Below are 14,995 nucleotides of genomic sequence, written 5' to 3' on the forward strand. Positions count from 1 at the left end.
AAAAATAGCATTATTTTGAAAGTAGCATTCCCTCCGTGCTCCCTCAAAAGCCACGCCCCTCACTTACATGCATGAGCACCGCATTGTGTCGCCTCATTCAGCGGTATGTAAATACTTTTATCATAATAGATGTTAAAAAAACTGAATATTTTACTACTCACACCGGCCAACGACCGGTTTTACAAGCTTACAAGTGCTAGAGACGATGGATTTTCTTTGTTCCTTTTTTCAGAGTTATTAATTTCTGTCAGGACCTAAAGACAATTTCAACCAAAATCTTATAAAGTGGATCTGGTGGAAATGACCAACCCTGCCTTTAACCAGTGGTGTAGTGATGCATGAAGAAGTGGGTATACTTTTTGAAGTGGCCCGCCCAGCAGAGGTTAAATGGCTTCTTTTATAAACAGTGACATGTAAGATATATTTAGTTCACCTAATAAAATGGGCCTTTTCTAATTTACACATCCACACTCAACTTCCACTGCTTGACTTAAAGGCACAGTTTGTATATTCTGCCATCAGGAGGCTCTCAATCAATACTACAAAAACAAAAGAGAACGCCAAGGTTGACGGGGAAACATGGGAGTCCCCGGTCAGAAAACTCCGTAGTGAAGTTGAACGGGTGAAACCAACCTAAGAAAGAGAATATGTTTACTGACGAGCTAATCATAATAATAATAATAATAATAATAATAATTTATCCTTTATTAATCCCGTGAGGGGAAATCAGTTTTACACTCTGTTTAATGAACATTCTACACAAACATAGGCTGAAATACACACACATGCACAAACAGGATCCTATGGACATGCATTAACAGAGAGGTCTCAGAGTGAGGGGGCTGCCCACAGCGAGCGCTCCAGAGCAGTTTTGGGGTTCGGTGCCTTGCTCAAGGGCACCTCAGCAGTGCTCAGGAATTGGACTGGAACCTCTTCAGCTACCAGACCAATTTCCAAATAATGTATCCGAGTATAATTTACATGACGATTTTATCACAGCAGCACATACAGCAACAGTACGGCAGCTTTCTGTAGCAGCTCACGCTTCTTTATGCAGCGGTCTTTGATGTAACATCTGGTGTTTCTACGGCAACGATACACACTCTGTCATTGCAGCTCATCATGGCAGCCGCTTCCAAAAGACACGTCCTGTTACAACTATACATTTTCAGATAAGATATACGATTTTAAAAGTGCTATATAAATAAAGTTATGATTATTAGGACTTAAACAGTTTTATCAACATAAAGCAAAGCCAACAGTTCAGATTTCGATGGTTAAACAGAAGTAGAAACGGAAGTTATGTAACTCTTATTAATGTAACAATGGTGTCAGCTCCTCTCTAAGCTTCATTAATTTATATTAACTATTTTTGGGTCATGTTCACTTTTGTCTACATGATATATATAACAAGTCTATGATCAGAAGTTAAAAGAACAAGTTAGTCAACTTGATCCACACCCAGCTCCACGCAGAGGCACACATTGTCACAGGTTTAGTAACTGAACTGATGAGAAACGTTCTCTCTTTATTGCAGATAATTTAGTTTTGATTACTTGTTCTGCCTTTTTTTTTATAGATTTTCTGTCTCAAGTGAAGTTTCCTGTGATGATTCTAACAGACGCATCATGGCAACGGCAGAATCAGGTGAGTTCAGTCTGACTTTGCACTAATGAGGAAAAAGGAAAATGTGTTTTTAAGGTTTAAATTTCAGTTTCATTTAATGTGACATAAACAGAAATAATGTCGAAGCTTAACTGCTTGGGATGGCTCGTTCCTCTCAGCTGTCTAATAATAGTTCCAGGAAGTCTTGACATTTAATAATTGATGTCTTCCAGTCAGTGATTGGCTGATTGCCAGGAGGAGTCATTGAAGTAAAAATATAGCTCACATCTGATGGACATCACTAAAATATATAAACTTTAAATATTTATGTATTTCTAAGTTTAAGTAGATGATTGTGATTACTGTTCAATATTTAAACACTTAAAAACCAAAAGCCAAGATGGAGACTAAACATCATTGAATATTAAAAGGCAGAAAAAATGTTAATTCTTCTTAAATTAAATTGGGGGACGGCTGTGGCTCAGTTGGTAGAGTCATCGTCTCCCACCGGTGGGTGGTTCGATCCCCAGCTCCTGCAGCTACATGTCCCATGTGTCCTTGGGCAAGACACTAAAATCGCTACCCCGAATTGCTACCGCTGCTTTGTCGGCAGTGTATGAATGTGTATGAATGAATTAGTTACTGCTGATGGTTTAACTACATAGCAGGCTCTACCATCAGTGTGTGAATGTGTAGGTGTGACATACTGTGTAAAAGTGCTTTGAGTAGTCAGAAGGCTAAAAAAAGGGTTATACAAGTTAAGTCCATTTACCATTTGAATGCAAGCTATTGTAATTTCTTTGCATGAGGAGATGCCAGAAAGCTTTAATTCTTAAACACCTGTGGAAATCCCATCCTCTCAATTTGATTCTTATTTTTTAACTGTTTTATTTTCTTGTAACTAATTATTTTCTGTTTTAATTCCATATCTTCATTTCAGATTTTGAGATGAGGGTTGTTCTTCTGGGGAACAGCTGGTCTCAACGGAATTTAGTGGGAAACTTAATGATGGGCGGGAATGTGTTCGAGGCAGACAAAGATCCACACTTTCAGTCAGTCAGAGGACGGTGGAGGGAGAACAAAGTAATAACCGTCATCAACACTCCTGATCTGCTGCTTTCCAAAATCTTTGATGATAGACTGAAAAGACATTTGGAAAAATGTGCTAGACTCTCTGCACCTGGACCCCATGTATTCCTGCTGGTTCTACAGCCTGAAGATTTCACTGAACAACACAAACAGAGGCTCTACAGAGTCCTTCAACACTTTGGTGGTCAGTCATTTGATCATTCACTGGTTCTGATCTCAACACCCAGTGAGAAGAGTTTAGGCTACAATCATGTGATCAATCCACACTTACAAGAAATAATTACACTGTGTGGAAACAGATACTTGATGCAGGAGAACCTTAAACATCAAGAGCTGGAAACACGTTTGGATCAAATTTTTGAAAAAAAAAACAGAGAGCATCTGAGCCTGAATCCTTTCAAGGACCAAACAACTGCTGGTAAGTATTCTGACATGTGATGGATATTTAGACAATAGCTACGAAATCAAAATGTTTGTTTATTGTAGATAAAATTTGTATTTTTGTACAGGGTTGACAACAAGGATGGATATCAGCACTTCAAGTCCAGGTAAGTCCTTCAAGTTTGTATTTTTTTCATAATATGGACAGAATAGAAACTCAGACTTCGCCCCCAGTGATCCTGTTGGTTAATCTTTATTTACTCACTGCTTAAAGGAAGAATGTGCAACTTTTTGATCCAGTAGATGTCGCCCGTGAGCACCAGCATTAAACCAAAACAAACTCATGTTTGCCAACACCTCCGCCATACTGAATCCTCTGCTCCTCCAGCCAGACACATCTCCAACCCCCCTCCACTCGCATTCGCACTAAGGAGTTATCAATAAAAAGGCACCATAAATAAGCACCATTGTCCCTGCTGAAGCTGCAATTGCCTGGAGTTTTGATGCAGGGCGCATCTTTGTGTTAGCAGGCTAATGTTAGCACACTTTGGTTAGCTCGTAGCTTCACATTGCACCAATGACCGTGATCTAAAGACTCTTAATTGACATCCAAATAAGCAGTGATAGGCTATTCTTCTTTCCTCTAGTCCTTGACTTAAACAGCTTTATACACAATGCCGTCCCGTCCATGTAAACACGGCTCCGACAACACAGCCAGCAGGATTTGAGCTTCTCAATCATTGTAGACAGTAATGAGTCAGAGAGACATTTACAGAGAATATATTTGTTTTCTGCTTTATTTATGTGTCAAATGTTGCACATTCTGCCTTTAATGCATTTAAGCAAACAAATGAAATTCAAAATATATCATTCATAATGTACAAAAATGCATTAAATGTCTGCATTAGTCACTGAAAATGATGAAAAGATTCTGAATGGAATATTGCAAGGTAATATATTAAATCATATTTCTTTTCGTTCCAGCGCCAAATCTCTGTGTTGTGTTGTTTGGCAAAAGTGATGAAAAAAAAACAACACTGGGAAACTTAATTGTTGGGAGAAGGCAGTTTTATAACCTAAAATCCTTTACAAACAATAAGTGTGAGGTTGCCAATGGAGAGTGGAAAGGGAAACAGTTAACAGTTGTGAAAACTCCAGACATTTTCAATCTGTCCATAGAAACAGTGAGACAAGAAATGAGAAGCTGTGCAGAGTGCTGTCCTCCAGGACCAAATGTCCTGCTTCTATTAGTGAAGCCTTCTGATTTCACTGAAGAGAACAGACAAACTCTGAAGTTCATCCTGAGTTTGTTTGGTCAAGATGCCTTAAATTACTCGATGCTCATCAGCACACATGAGGTGGAAGGAGCAGGAATCTCTTTCAGCCGTCTTCTTAAAGACTGTGGAGAGAGACACTACAGCATAGCTGAAAACAACCATTTGTTAATGATGGAGAAGATAGAAAACATTGTGCATGAAAACAGAGGAGCCTTCCTCACCTTCACTGAAGAGTCCATAAGACCAAAGTCTGAATACAACAAGGCAGCTTTAAACCTGGTTCTGTGTGGAAGGAGAGGAGCAGGGAAGACTTCAGCAGCTGAGGCCATTTTAGGTCAGACAGGCCTTCATTCAGTCTCCAACTCATCAGAGTGTGTTAAACATCAGGGTGAGGTGAGCGGACGTCGGGTTTCCCTGGTGGAGCTTCCTGCCTTGTATGGAAAACCTCTGGAAGAAGTGATGGAGGAATCGTTCAGATGCATCACCCTCTGTGATCCTGAGGGTGTCCATGCCTTCATCCTGGTGCTACCTGTGGGTCCACTTGCTGATGAAGACAAGAAAGAGTTTAAGACCTTCATAAACACATTCAGCTATCCAGTCAATGACTTCACCATGGTTCTGTTCACTGTCGAGTCAGATCCGTCAGCTTCAGCAGTTGTCAACTTTGTACAGAAAAACAAAGACATCCAGGATCTCACTCAGAGATGTAGAGGAAGTTTTGTTCTCGACATCCGTGATCAGCAGCAGATTCAAGAGCTGTTTGACAATCTAGAGAAACATAGACCTGGGATGAAAAACAAACTACTCAGCTACACAACAGAAACATTGAGACATGCCCTAATAGAAAGGGTCGACACACTACAGGCAGAGCTTAAGGACCTGAAAACAACAAGGATAACCAGAAGTGAGTAGTTATTTATATAAGCAATATCACATGAGAGGGAGTGCTGTTGTATTAAATGTCAGTGTGGCTGGGATTTGGCCATAGGCACAAGAAAGAGTTGCTTTAGTTTAATAGAGTACATCCATTAATTTTATCAAATCAAATGATTTGGTAAGAACTAACTGTTGTATTTTTGACAATATACCTGGATTAATGCTGTGTAATTTGTTAGCATATTAACTCCAGACCCTTTTATTTCCCAGGTGGTGATGATGAGAAGTTAAGTCAAGAGAGTCTCAGGATTGTGCTGATAGGGAAGACTGGCTGTGGGAAGAGCTCTTCAGGAAACACCATTCTGGGAAAAAAGACATTTGTGTCTAAACTAGGCCAAAAGTCTGTCACCAAGCATTGTCAGAAAGAACACTGCAAGGTGGATGGGCATCCAGTCACTGTGGTCGACACTCCTGGTCTGTTTGACAATAGCTTGTCTCATGAAGAGGTTTATGAAGAGATGATTAAATGCATCAGTCTTCTGGCTCCAGGACCACACGTCTTCCTGTTGGTGTTAAGCATCGGCAGATTTACAACAGAGGAGCAGGAGACATTACAACTCCTCAAGAAAGTCTTTGGGAGGAATGCTGACAAGTTCACCATTGTTCTTCTAACTGGAGGAGATTCATTAAAGCATGATAACATGTCCACTGAAGAATACATTGCAACAGGATGTGATGAAACATTTAAGCAACTGCTTGCTGACTGTGGAGGAAGATACCATGTGTTTGATAACCGCGATGACATAGACAAAACTCAAGTCAGTGAGCTGATAACTAAGATTGAAGAAATGGTGAGAACTAATGGAGGCAGCTGCTACACCAATGAGATGCTGCAAGAAGCTGAAGCTGCTATAAAGAAAGAAACGGAGAAGAACCTGAAAGAGAGGGAAGAAGAGATGAAGAGAGAGATGGAGGGACTTAAAAGAAAACATGAAGATGAAATGAAAGCCATGAAAAGAAGAATGGAAGAACAAAGAGCTGAAACTGAAAAGCAGAGAAAGATCAGGGAAATACAACTTGAGGAAAACATCAACAAAGAAAAAGAAGTTAGAAGGAAAGAACAGGAAAAAAGAGAAGAAGAAGACATGATGAGAAAACAAAAGGAAGAAATTCAAAGACAGGAATGGAAACAGAAACTTGCCAATTTGGAGAAAAAGAAACAGTCAGAATCGGAGCAAGATGACACCATTGACCGAAGGCTGGAGGAAGCTAGAGAAGAACTGAAAAAAGAAAGAGATAAGTGGGAGAAAAAACTTAAAGACTGGTGGGAGGATCGATTTCAGGAAAATGAACAGATACGATATGAGGAAGAAATCAAACGAAAAAAGCTCCAAGAGGAATACAAAAAGGAGAGAGAAGAGAATGAAAAGAAAAGACAAGAAGAGGACCGAATTGGAAAGCAACAAAAGGAAAGAGAGAAAAAAGCCATTGAGGAAAAATATAAGAGTCTGAGGAAAACCTATGAAGAGGAAGCCAGAAATAAAGCTGAAGAGTTCAATGACTTCAAACAGAAATGTGCAGCTCTGAAGCAGGAGCTTGAGAAACAGATGGAAGAACGAGATGAGAGGTATGACCTCTTACATGCACTTTTTGACTATAACGAAGAACACCAAAAGAAAAAACATCGAGAGGAACTCTACAGCGTCGTAAAATGTGTCACCAGAAAGAAAGAAAATATGCAAAAAGTCAACAAACTACTGAAACAACACAAAAAAGACATGAAGACGTTAGAAACTGAAGAGGACAAAAAATCCCTGCAAGAAACTCATGAGAATGAAATAACTAATCTGTTACAGGAACTCACAGATCAAGTGAACGCATCGCCATGTAAGGTTTCATGAGGTTTCCTTCATGAAGAAGTAACAACGACACAGCAGTTTGTTTACTGTCCTCGAACTCCGTTTCAATTTGGTTTTCAAAAACAGAAATGTATATGAATTGAAGATTGACATACACTGCAATGCATTCTGTTGCCAAAGAAAAACTGCTCGTCGGCTGTCAGGTGTTTAAACACCAGCCTATGCAACATAGATACCAAGTTCACACAGGACATAAGTACCAAGAAAAATATACTAACAAGATCAAATCTCTGATATGACACTAAAAGAGTTGCTCAATAACATGATCTGGAGAAATATGGAATATGTTACTAACCGTTGAGTTATGAAAGAGATATTTTGGACTACTCTCTGACTATTTTCTTGTTCCTTTTATTTGTTCAATAAGGCCTGAACTTATTATTCGGTTGACATGCGTTGCACTTGTACGCGCATTCATGTGCCATCTTGTCCAGCTACAGTTCAGGCGTCGTGGTTATGTGTGGATTGAAGGCATATCACTGAGGATTTGGCAAACGGCTTTATAAAGCGTAATATTTTGATTAATAACAGGTGGGTTTCATGTATCTTTGAGTTTATTAGACACCTGCACTGATCCCCCACAGTGCCCACTTATAGACTATACTAAGGACGATAATTTTATATTTGAACTTTGGTTGTCAGGCTTTTATTGTCAAACTCACTTTATGTACTATTTCTTTAACATTTGAGGCCTTTGTCACTAAAAATGTTTTTAATCTGTAATTTACAGAACATATTCAGGTGTGTTGTCAGGTTGACTGTGTAAGATCATCATTACAACGCATGTTTGTGTCATTATTAATAATTCTAGTTCAGAAATATCTCAGCAGAAACTCTGCTCAGCCAATGGAGATTGCTTGCATTTCTTATTTTAATACGAGTAAGAACATACATTTATAGACGTTTTTTTATGATGACTTTCTTTGTTTTGCTTCTGGTCACTTGAGAATCAATGCTCTATAGTAGATAACATCAATTCAAGACAAAAGTTGAATGCTTTGTGATGGAATTTTGGTTTCTGTGTATTGTTTTAAAATATAAATACAGTGTTTTCCTAAAATGTTGTGTAGACTGGTTTTATTTTCAAACTATGTGATGCAATGGAGACAATGTATAAGGAAAGGGGTTCTACTCTAGACCGATCAACTTTTCTATCCATCTATTTGGGTTATTTTTTGATACAAGGGTAAAACTGTAACTGTGGATACTCCATCCATTATCTTTTACCACTTTTTCCCGTTCGTGGTAGCGGGGAGCTGGAGCCGATCCCAGCTGTCATTGGGCGAGAACCCATGCATGGACGAGGAGAACATGCAAACTCCACACAGAGAGGCTCCTGTCCAACGGGGATTCAAACCGGAAACCTCCTCGCTGTGAGGCCACAATGCTAACTGAGAAAGTAAAAAAAAAACTCTGCAATTGAAATGAGGAATGGTAATTTAATGAGTTAAAATAGTTTGACTAAAGTATAAAACAACCTAGGATGAATAAGTACATATTGTTGTGGCCTTATTCTAAATAAAGGGGTGTGTGTAGGTCTCTTTATGGCTTCATTGGTTGTTCTGCCACTTCTTGTTTAAAGGCTGCGCTGTAAATGATAGAAGCTTGATGGCAACAGGGGCCAAATTTAGCCTGAGAACCTCAAACAGCGATGAACAGTGAGAGTCAGTATCTTACTTTCTATCTATTTATGAAAAGTGTTTAAATACCAGACTATCTGTCAGTATTAACGTTATCTAGGTACAGCTATTTAGTAGTTTATGCAACATCCATCTATGTCAATGTATTTATATTATCTATCCATTTAAACGTATAAAATGATTAATCTGTCTAAATGTATTTACATTATACTTCTTACAGCATTTTTACAATAAGTGCACTAGTGTTGTAGTCAAGACCACACTAACCGAGATCAAGACATACCCGAAACCAGAGTGCTTCGAGACCGAGACAAGACCAAGACCGAGACATTTAGGGATCGAGACCGAGACAACACCAAGACCATAAATAGCACAGAAAAATCATCATCTTGTGTGCAGAGTGTCACTCATTTAGACCATAACACCGGGAAGGTTGGGGCCGTAACTGGGGGATTAAAAATCAAACTGCAAATGAATTGAAGTTATTTGTTGTTTATGTAAGAGGTGTTTTCCTTCAAATCTCAGTAATGAAATGAAAAAATAGACGATCAGTGGTGGTCTTGATTTAAAATCCAGAGTTCACCCAGTCTGACCGAGACGAGACAAGACCGAGTAAAAAATGCATTAGATTCCGAGACCTTCGAAAGGTATCTCGAGACCGTATTTGAGACCAAGACCGACTTTGAGTACTTACAACATTAAAGTGCGCATCCATCTATCTCCTATTTGATAGATACTGTAAATACTCTAATTTGGATGGATACAGTGATCAGTATTAGACATTTAGACAGACAGACTTATAGATACATAGATAGCTATAAAAAGTATCTATCCTATCAGACTTACAGTATAATTAAATCTAACAAATCTACAGTATCTACTGATTATAATATTTTAACAAAATTTACAATATCAGTCTATCCAATATCATTTACAATATTTTTATAAGAAAGAAAGGTTTCCTAAATATTGAACAGCGTTTAGACTTTGCAGTATCTATCTATCCAACAATAATAATCAATAGATGATGTACTCACAGACGGACCCGTACTGGATATACCTTTATAGATATTACTGTAACAACTGTTAGACAGAAAGATATGATACTTTTGTTAGTCTGATATTGTAAATGCAGTTAATGTGGAGAGATAGACGCTTTACCGATTCTCAACAAAGATATTTACAGTATTTAATAACAGTGTGACAGTGTCTACATGATCTAATAACAGAAACAATCTGACATATCTATAGTTTCTAACAATTGTGACAGTGTCTCTCAATCAATAACTACAGCAGCATTACGGCAACAGTCTATCTCTCTATTTATCCATCCATCCATCTCTCTATCAACCTATCCATCCATCCATCTCTCTATCTATCCATCTATCTAACTCTACAGTATCTAACACCATCACTATCTACAAAGCAACATCTAAGAGTATGGAATAAATAGTTTTAGTTCGGCATCTTAATATCTAAGAAAATATAAATAAGTCTTGAAAGACTATCCTAAAATACACTTTATATCCATCAGAATTTACAGTATTTTTCAACAGTGTTCACAATACAGACTGAGTAACAGCGACTTACCTTGAGATTCATTTCATGCAGCTGTAAAATACCGTAAAATCTGGAATATAAATCGCACCGGTATGTGAGACGCAGCCTGTTTTTTGACTTCTCTCAGAGAGAAAGAAAAGGTTTGAACGATCTCCAAGGCATTCAGCAAAGTCCACAACGTGCAGTTTATTCTCGTTTAGTAACTTAAGTTAAGTACGGACCTGCAGGACGACTCTGCTGGTCACTGGTTGACTTTTACGAGTTAGGAGTCTTTCAATCCAACCAGAACTTTACAAGCTTTTATTTACTTAACAATATACCACGTTTCTTGGAACCTTTAATTGAACAAAGGTCATTACAACACGTGAGAGAAAGTGTGCATACTTTTATGATCTAAAAAAACAGTATGAAAAGTGAGTCTTTTCACACGATTATTCTATAATCCTCACCGGGAGTTGACTGAAACTTCCAGAGACTTTGGTGGGAACAGCAGATAGTTCTAGTATCTTTTTGAATTTCCGTTTACAGCCATATGAAGACCGAAAAATGGCATCAGGTTAATTTCTGTGTAATCAGATGTCCTTTTCTTTAACATAATCCATCTTCACATATGCATTCGGGGGGAGGTGTCAGGAGGCAAGACATGACGTAAAAAGAACAAGGCGTATGAGCGTACAAACCCTTTAAAGGCTTTATATGCGATTTTTCACACTTAAATATAATAGAAATCAAGTCTATCCTCTGAAAATAACTCTGTGAGTAATGACTGTCTACAATGGGTGTAACACCCGAGTCCCACTGTCTGTGATGTTTTCAGAGTTTTTTTTCTGTTTGCTGACATAGTCGGCCCGGCCGGCCGGCTCCTCCCCTCGCAAATAAAAGTTGTTTTAATTGAGGGACTAGAGAAAAGAAGAATAACATACTGTACTCACTGCTTAACTGCGTTTCTAGATCACGCTTATTTCGGGTAAATTTACATGCAGTGTGAAGATACGAGCATAATAAAGATTACTAGCCTTAGCATGCTAACACAACAATGCAGCGCGAGTTGTTTTGGTTTCATGCTGGTGCTCAAGGGCGACATCTGCTGGATCAAAAAATCACATATAAAGCCTTTAAATTAATGCTTTGTGTAATACACACTTTCACAATATCAACTAAAGAGCAAAGAAGAAAATATTTGTGAACATAAAACATAATGAAGCAGTTTCATTATGTGCACGGACATCGTACAGGTCGCGTGCATACGGTCTTTGGTCGTGCACCTGTCGCAGGATATAAACGTCACCACCCCCTCCCACTCACTCACGATGATTTTGTCTGAATCTTACCTATTGCATTCTCACATCAGCTCACCCCAGCTCCATGCAAAATACACTAAGGGGCAGGCAGGAGACAGAGTAAAAGTAAAGCCAGAGTGAAAAATTGAGCCGTTTGTGTTCACATGCAGCTTCGGGAAGTTTTCAGGACTTTAGTGCAAGTTTGAAAGCACTAATAATAAGATGTATAGTAGCAAAAGGTGTGTAGTTGTGTATAGTGACAGCCGTATAAAAAAAATAAGTGAGAGTTTTTCAGAATTTGAATCAGTCCCTAGTCTCTTGTTTTGAAACTTACCTGATCTCGAAGAAGCCTTTTGCAGTTGCAAACAGCCTGGATTGGGATCCCTTCCACTGATGGCCATGACCAGAAAATCCTGGACCCTTCTCGAATTTCATTCATTCAGCGTCTTGGAAGACCGTGTTTCACTGCAGAGATGTGCTGGACAGATAGCAACACAAAAAAAAAGGATCACAACTGGTAAAGTACTCACATTATTTGCCATCAGCTTGTTAGAATAACAATATTGACTGTGGTTATTTTTCAGTGTAGGCACAAAAAGGAATGTGTTTTTGTGGATTAGGATCAAAACATTGAAATACAAGAAATAAAAGAAACTAAACAACAAGCACTATTACTGAAAAAACTAAACGTCATTGATATTAAAGGTTTTTATGTACAAATTGGTATACATACAGCTGTATTTTTTTTACAGAAATGTCTCAGGAGCAGAGCTTACAAATAATGCAGGAGGATGGTTAAGTGATATTAAATATTAATAGTGCTTTTACACTTGTGAAGAAACTACTAAAAAACTCATGAAGTTTTCAGGATGAGCTGCATGTGAAAGCAAAAAGCTACATTTCTCACTCTGGATTTATCCGGAGTTTCTCCTGCCAGAGTAAGCTGATGTGAGAACGCAGCAGGATATAATCAGGAGAATTCACCTCGAGCGAGTGGGAGGGGGTTTAATTCCTGTGATCGGTGCATGATCATAGACTATCTGCACACGAGCAGTACGATCTCCGTGCTCTAATTAAGTTGCTGCAATATGTTTTCTGTTCTCCAGTATGTTCTTCTCCACTCTTAAGTTCTTATTGTGATTCTGTTGAACTACACATAGCATTGATATAAAGGCAAAAATTCTTATTATAATGTCGTACTAGACTCTGTTGCTTCGGCCGCCACTATTGCATCATTCTTATTAACGCCACACCACTCCTAAGGAGACCCGCCCCCATCCGACCGGGACAGTGTCCCACTGTTATGTGCATGTGTGAATGACTAGATCAGGAGGAGTTCAGGGGCAGTCCTTTTTCAGAAATTCTCTAGAAATTATTTCAGGAGTGCATATGTGAAAACGGCTTAAACAGGGTTTACAGGTAGGCACAGGTATGTCAGTTGGTAGCAGGGCCGGCCCGTGGCATAGGCAGTATAGGCAAATGCTCGTGGCGCCTGCCATCCATAGGCGGCGTCCTGGCACCCGAAATGAGTGAGAAAGAAAAGTTGAAGACAATAAGAAAAAGAAGGAAACGTTTGTATAACTGTTACTTAATGTTGTTTTATCTAATACCATTTTCATGCTATTATTCAGTTAAATAACAATAGAAGCCATACATATCTACATCACCTATTAAAGAAAAGCTGTAAAACATAAAGTTGTATGCCAGTTTTCTTTAAGTGTATGAACATTGTGATTGGTGAAGGAATTAGTTGCAATACAAGGGGCACCAACTAAAATCTTGCCTAGGGCACCAAGTGGGTTAGGGCCGACTCTGTTAGGTAGGCTGGTACCTAGTGAGGTGTTGTTGCAGAAGAGCAATAGCACAGACACCTGGCAAGAACTCAACATTGCGACAAAGTCACACTGCACTGCAGGTGTCTGCACTCAATTGGGAAAAGGATAATTGTGCATACTGGCCTCTGATTGAAGGGAAGCTGGTGCTGCGTTGCTCTCCCTGAAGTTCAATTACTTTTGTGATTAGTGTGAATAAATAATGTGGACTGAAAAATGTATTTATTGTGGTTCATCATTGGGAGTGAGGAAGGAGAGGGTCACTTTTAGGCCAAGGCTGGTTTCCCCCTAGGCTGGTCATAATATAATACTAAAGTTTAAGTACCAGCCAGCAATGATTATGTTTTTTATTAACATTTAGTCGTAAGAAGCAGAATTTTAAAAAGTACAAGTTTCGGGTATTTATAAAGTACATTTATTACCTTTTTGGTGGTTTCATATCCTGGTAGCAGTGCATGTACGCCTGAGCTCAACGGTCAGATCCGGTCTGAACCGGTTTAACGGTCCAGTTTATCAGATGAAGTTCGTGGATAATATTTTAATTTGAATATATAAAAGTGTACAATGTATCTTAATTTATTGTATAGCCCAGTTTCGAAAGATAAAAACAGTTGTGTTGCTAAAATATGAACTATAGTTAGCATTATACTAATTTTAAATCACACTTTGTTCTGGAAGTAAAAATCCCATTTATTTTCTCCATAGCGGATTTGATTTTTAGCCATAATGTCATAATCATCCAAGGTAGACTTACCTTGAGCTACCCGAGTATAAAACGATGGTGTATGCTCCTGTAGGAGACACATGTTGGTATGATATCAACCTCATTTTAAGAAAAACAAGATTTATTCACGATATCCGGGCAAAGAACTACACTACCCACGATCACAGAGTGTCACAGAGACGTCTCTGATTGGTTGAGCTTGCTGTTACCATGGCAATGTTTCCCGCCCCTCGGCGTCGTATGCGAACAGAGAAGTTTCGTTAGCAGGCTAGCTGGTTAGTTAGCTAACACGAAAGGTACTAATAACCTAGTCTTGCCGCTGTGGATGTAGTTTATATTTTCCACAACACACACAAGATAGGACAACACTTGCATTGACAGTATAAACATTATAACAACAACAAAAGTTACTTTTAAGAAGAAACGATGCCATTCGCAATGGATTGTGGGATGGGTAGTTCCTTGACAATAGAGTCTTGAACCTTTCCTTTTTTTCCGTTTTTTAATGCCGTTTTGGTGCCGAATTAAATGTACGATAGTCACGAGTATTGGGGTAACTGATTGTCTTGGTACCAGGCGCCAATCTCTTGATATAAGGATTTTGTGAAAAATTAAGGGGGGATTTGAATGGGGAAATTTACTTCCGGTACCAGAGCCACCAAAGAACTTCGCGGTCACTATTGAGCAATAATAAATTAATGTAGACACAGCATTATAGTAAAACTTCTACTAGTAGTCCCGGCTTTATGAAAAATTACCCTGCCTTTTTTGAGTTCTTTATGAATTATTTGAGACGGGCCTAATCGTTGTAA

The 14,995-nt window shown here is 38.7% G+C and overlaps 1 protein-coding gene across 1 annotated transcript; it reads left to right on the plus strand.

Moving 5' to 3' along the window:
• Positions 1–1,502: 1,502 nt before the first annotated feature.
• Positions 1,503–8,401, plus strand: LOC132974820 (GTPase IMAP family member 8-like). The gene is made up of 5 exons (XM_061039094.1): positions 1,503–1,647; positions 2,546–3,112; positions 3,204–3,242; positions 4,060–5,256; positions 5,499–8,401. The coding sequence occupies exons 1-5, from the start codon at positions 1,629–1,631 to the stop codon at positions 7,127–7,129; spliced, it is 3,453 nt and encodes a 1,150-aa protein (XP_060895077.1). The 5' UTR covers positions 1,503–1,628; the 3' UTR covers positions 7,130–8,401.
• The last annotated feature ends 6,594 nt before the right edge of the window (positions 8,402–14,995 follow it).

The sequence above is a fragment of the Labrus mixtus genome, chromosome 5, assembly GCF_963584025.1.
Source record: "Labrus mixtus chromosome 5, fLabMix1.1, whole genome shotgun sequence".
In the NCBI taxonomy this organism is placed as follows: Eukaryota; Metazoa; Chordata; class Actinopteri; order Labriformes; family Labridae; genus Labrus; species Labrus mixtus.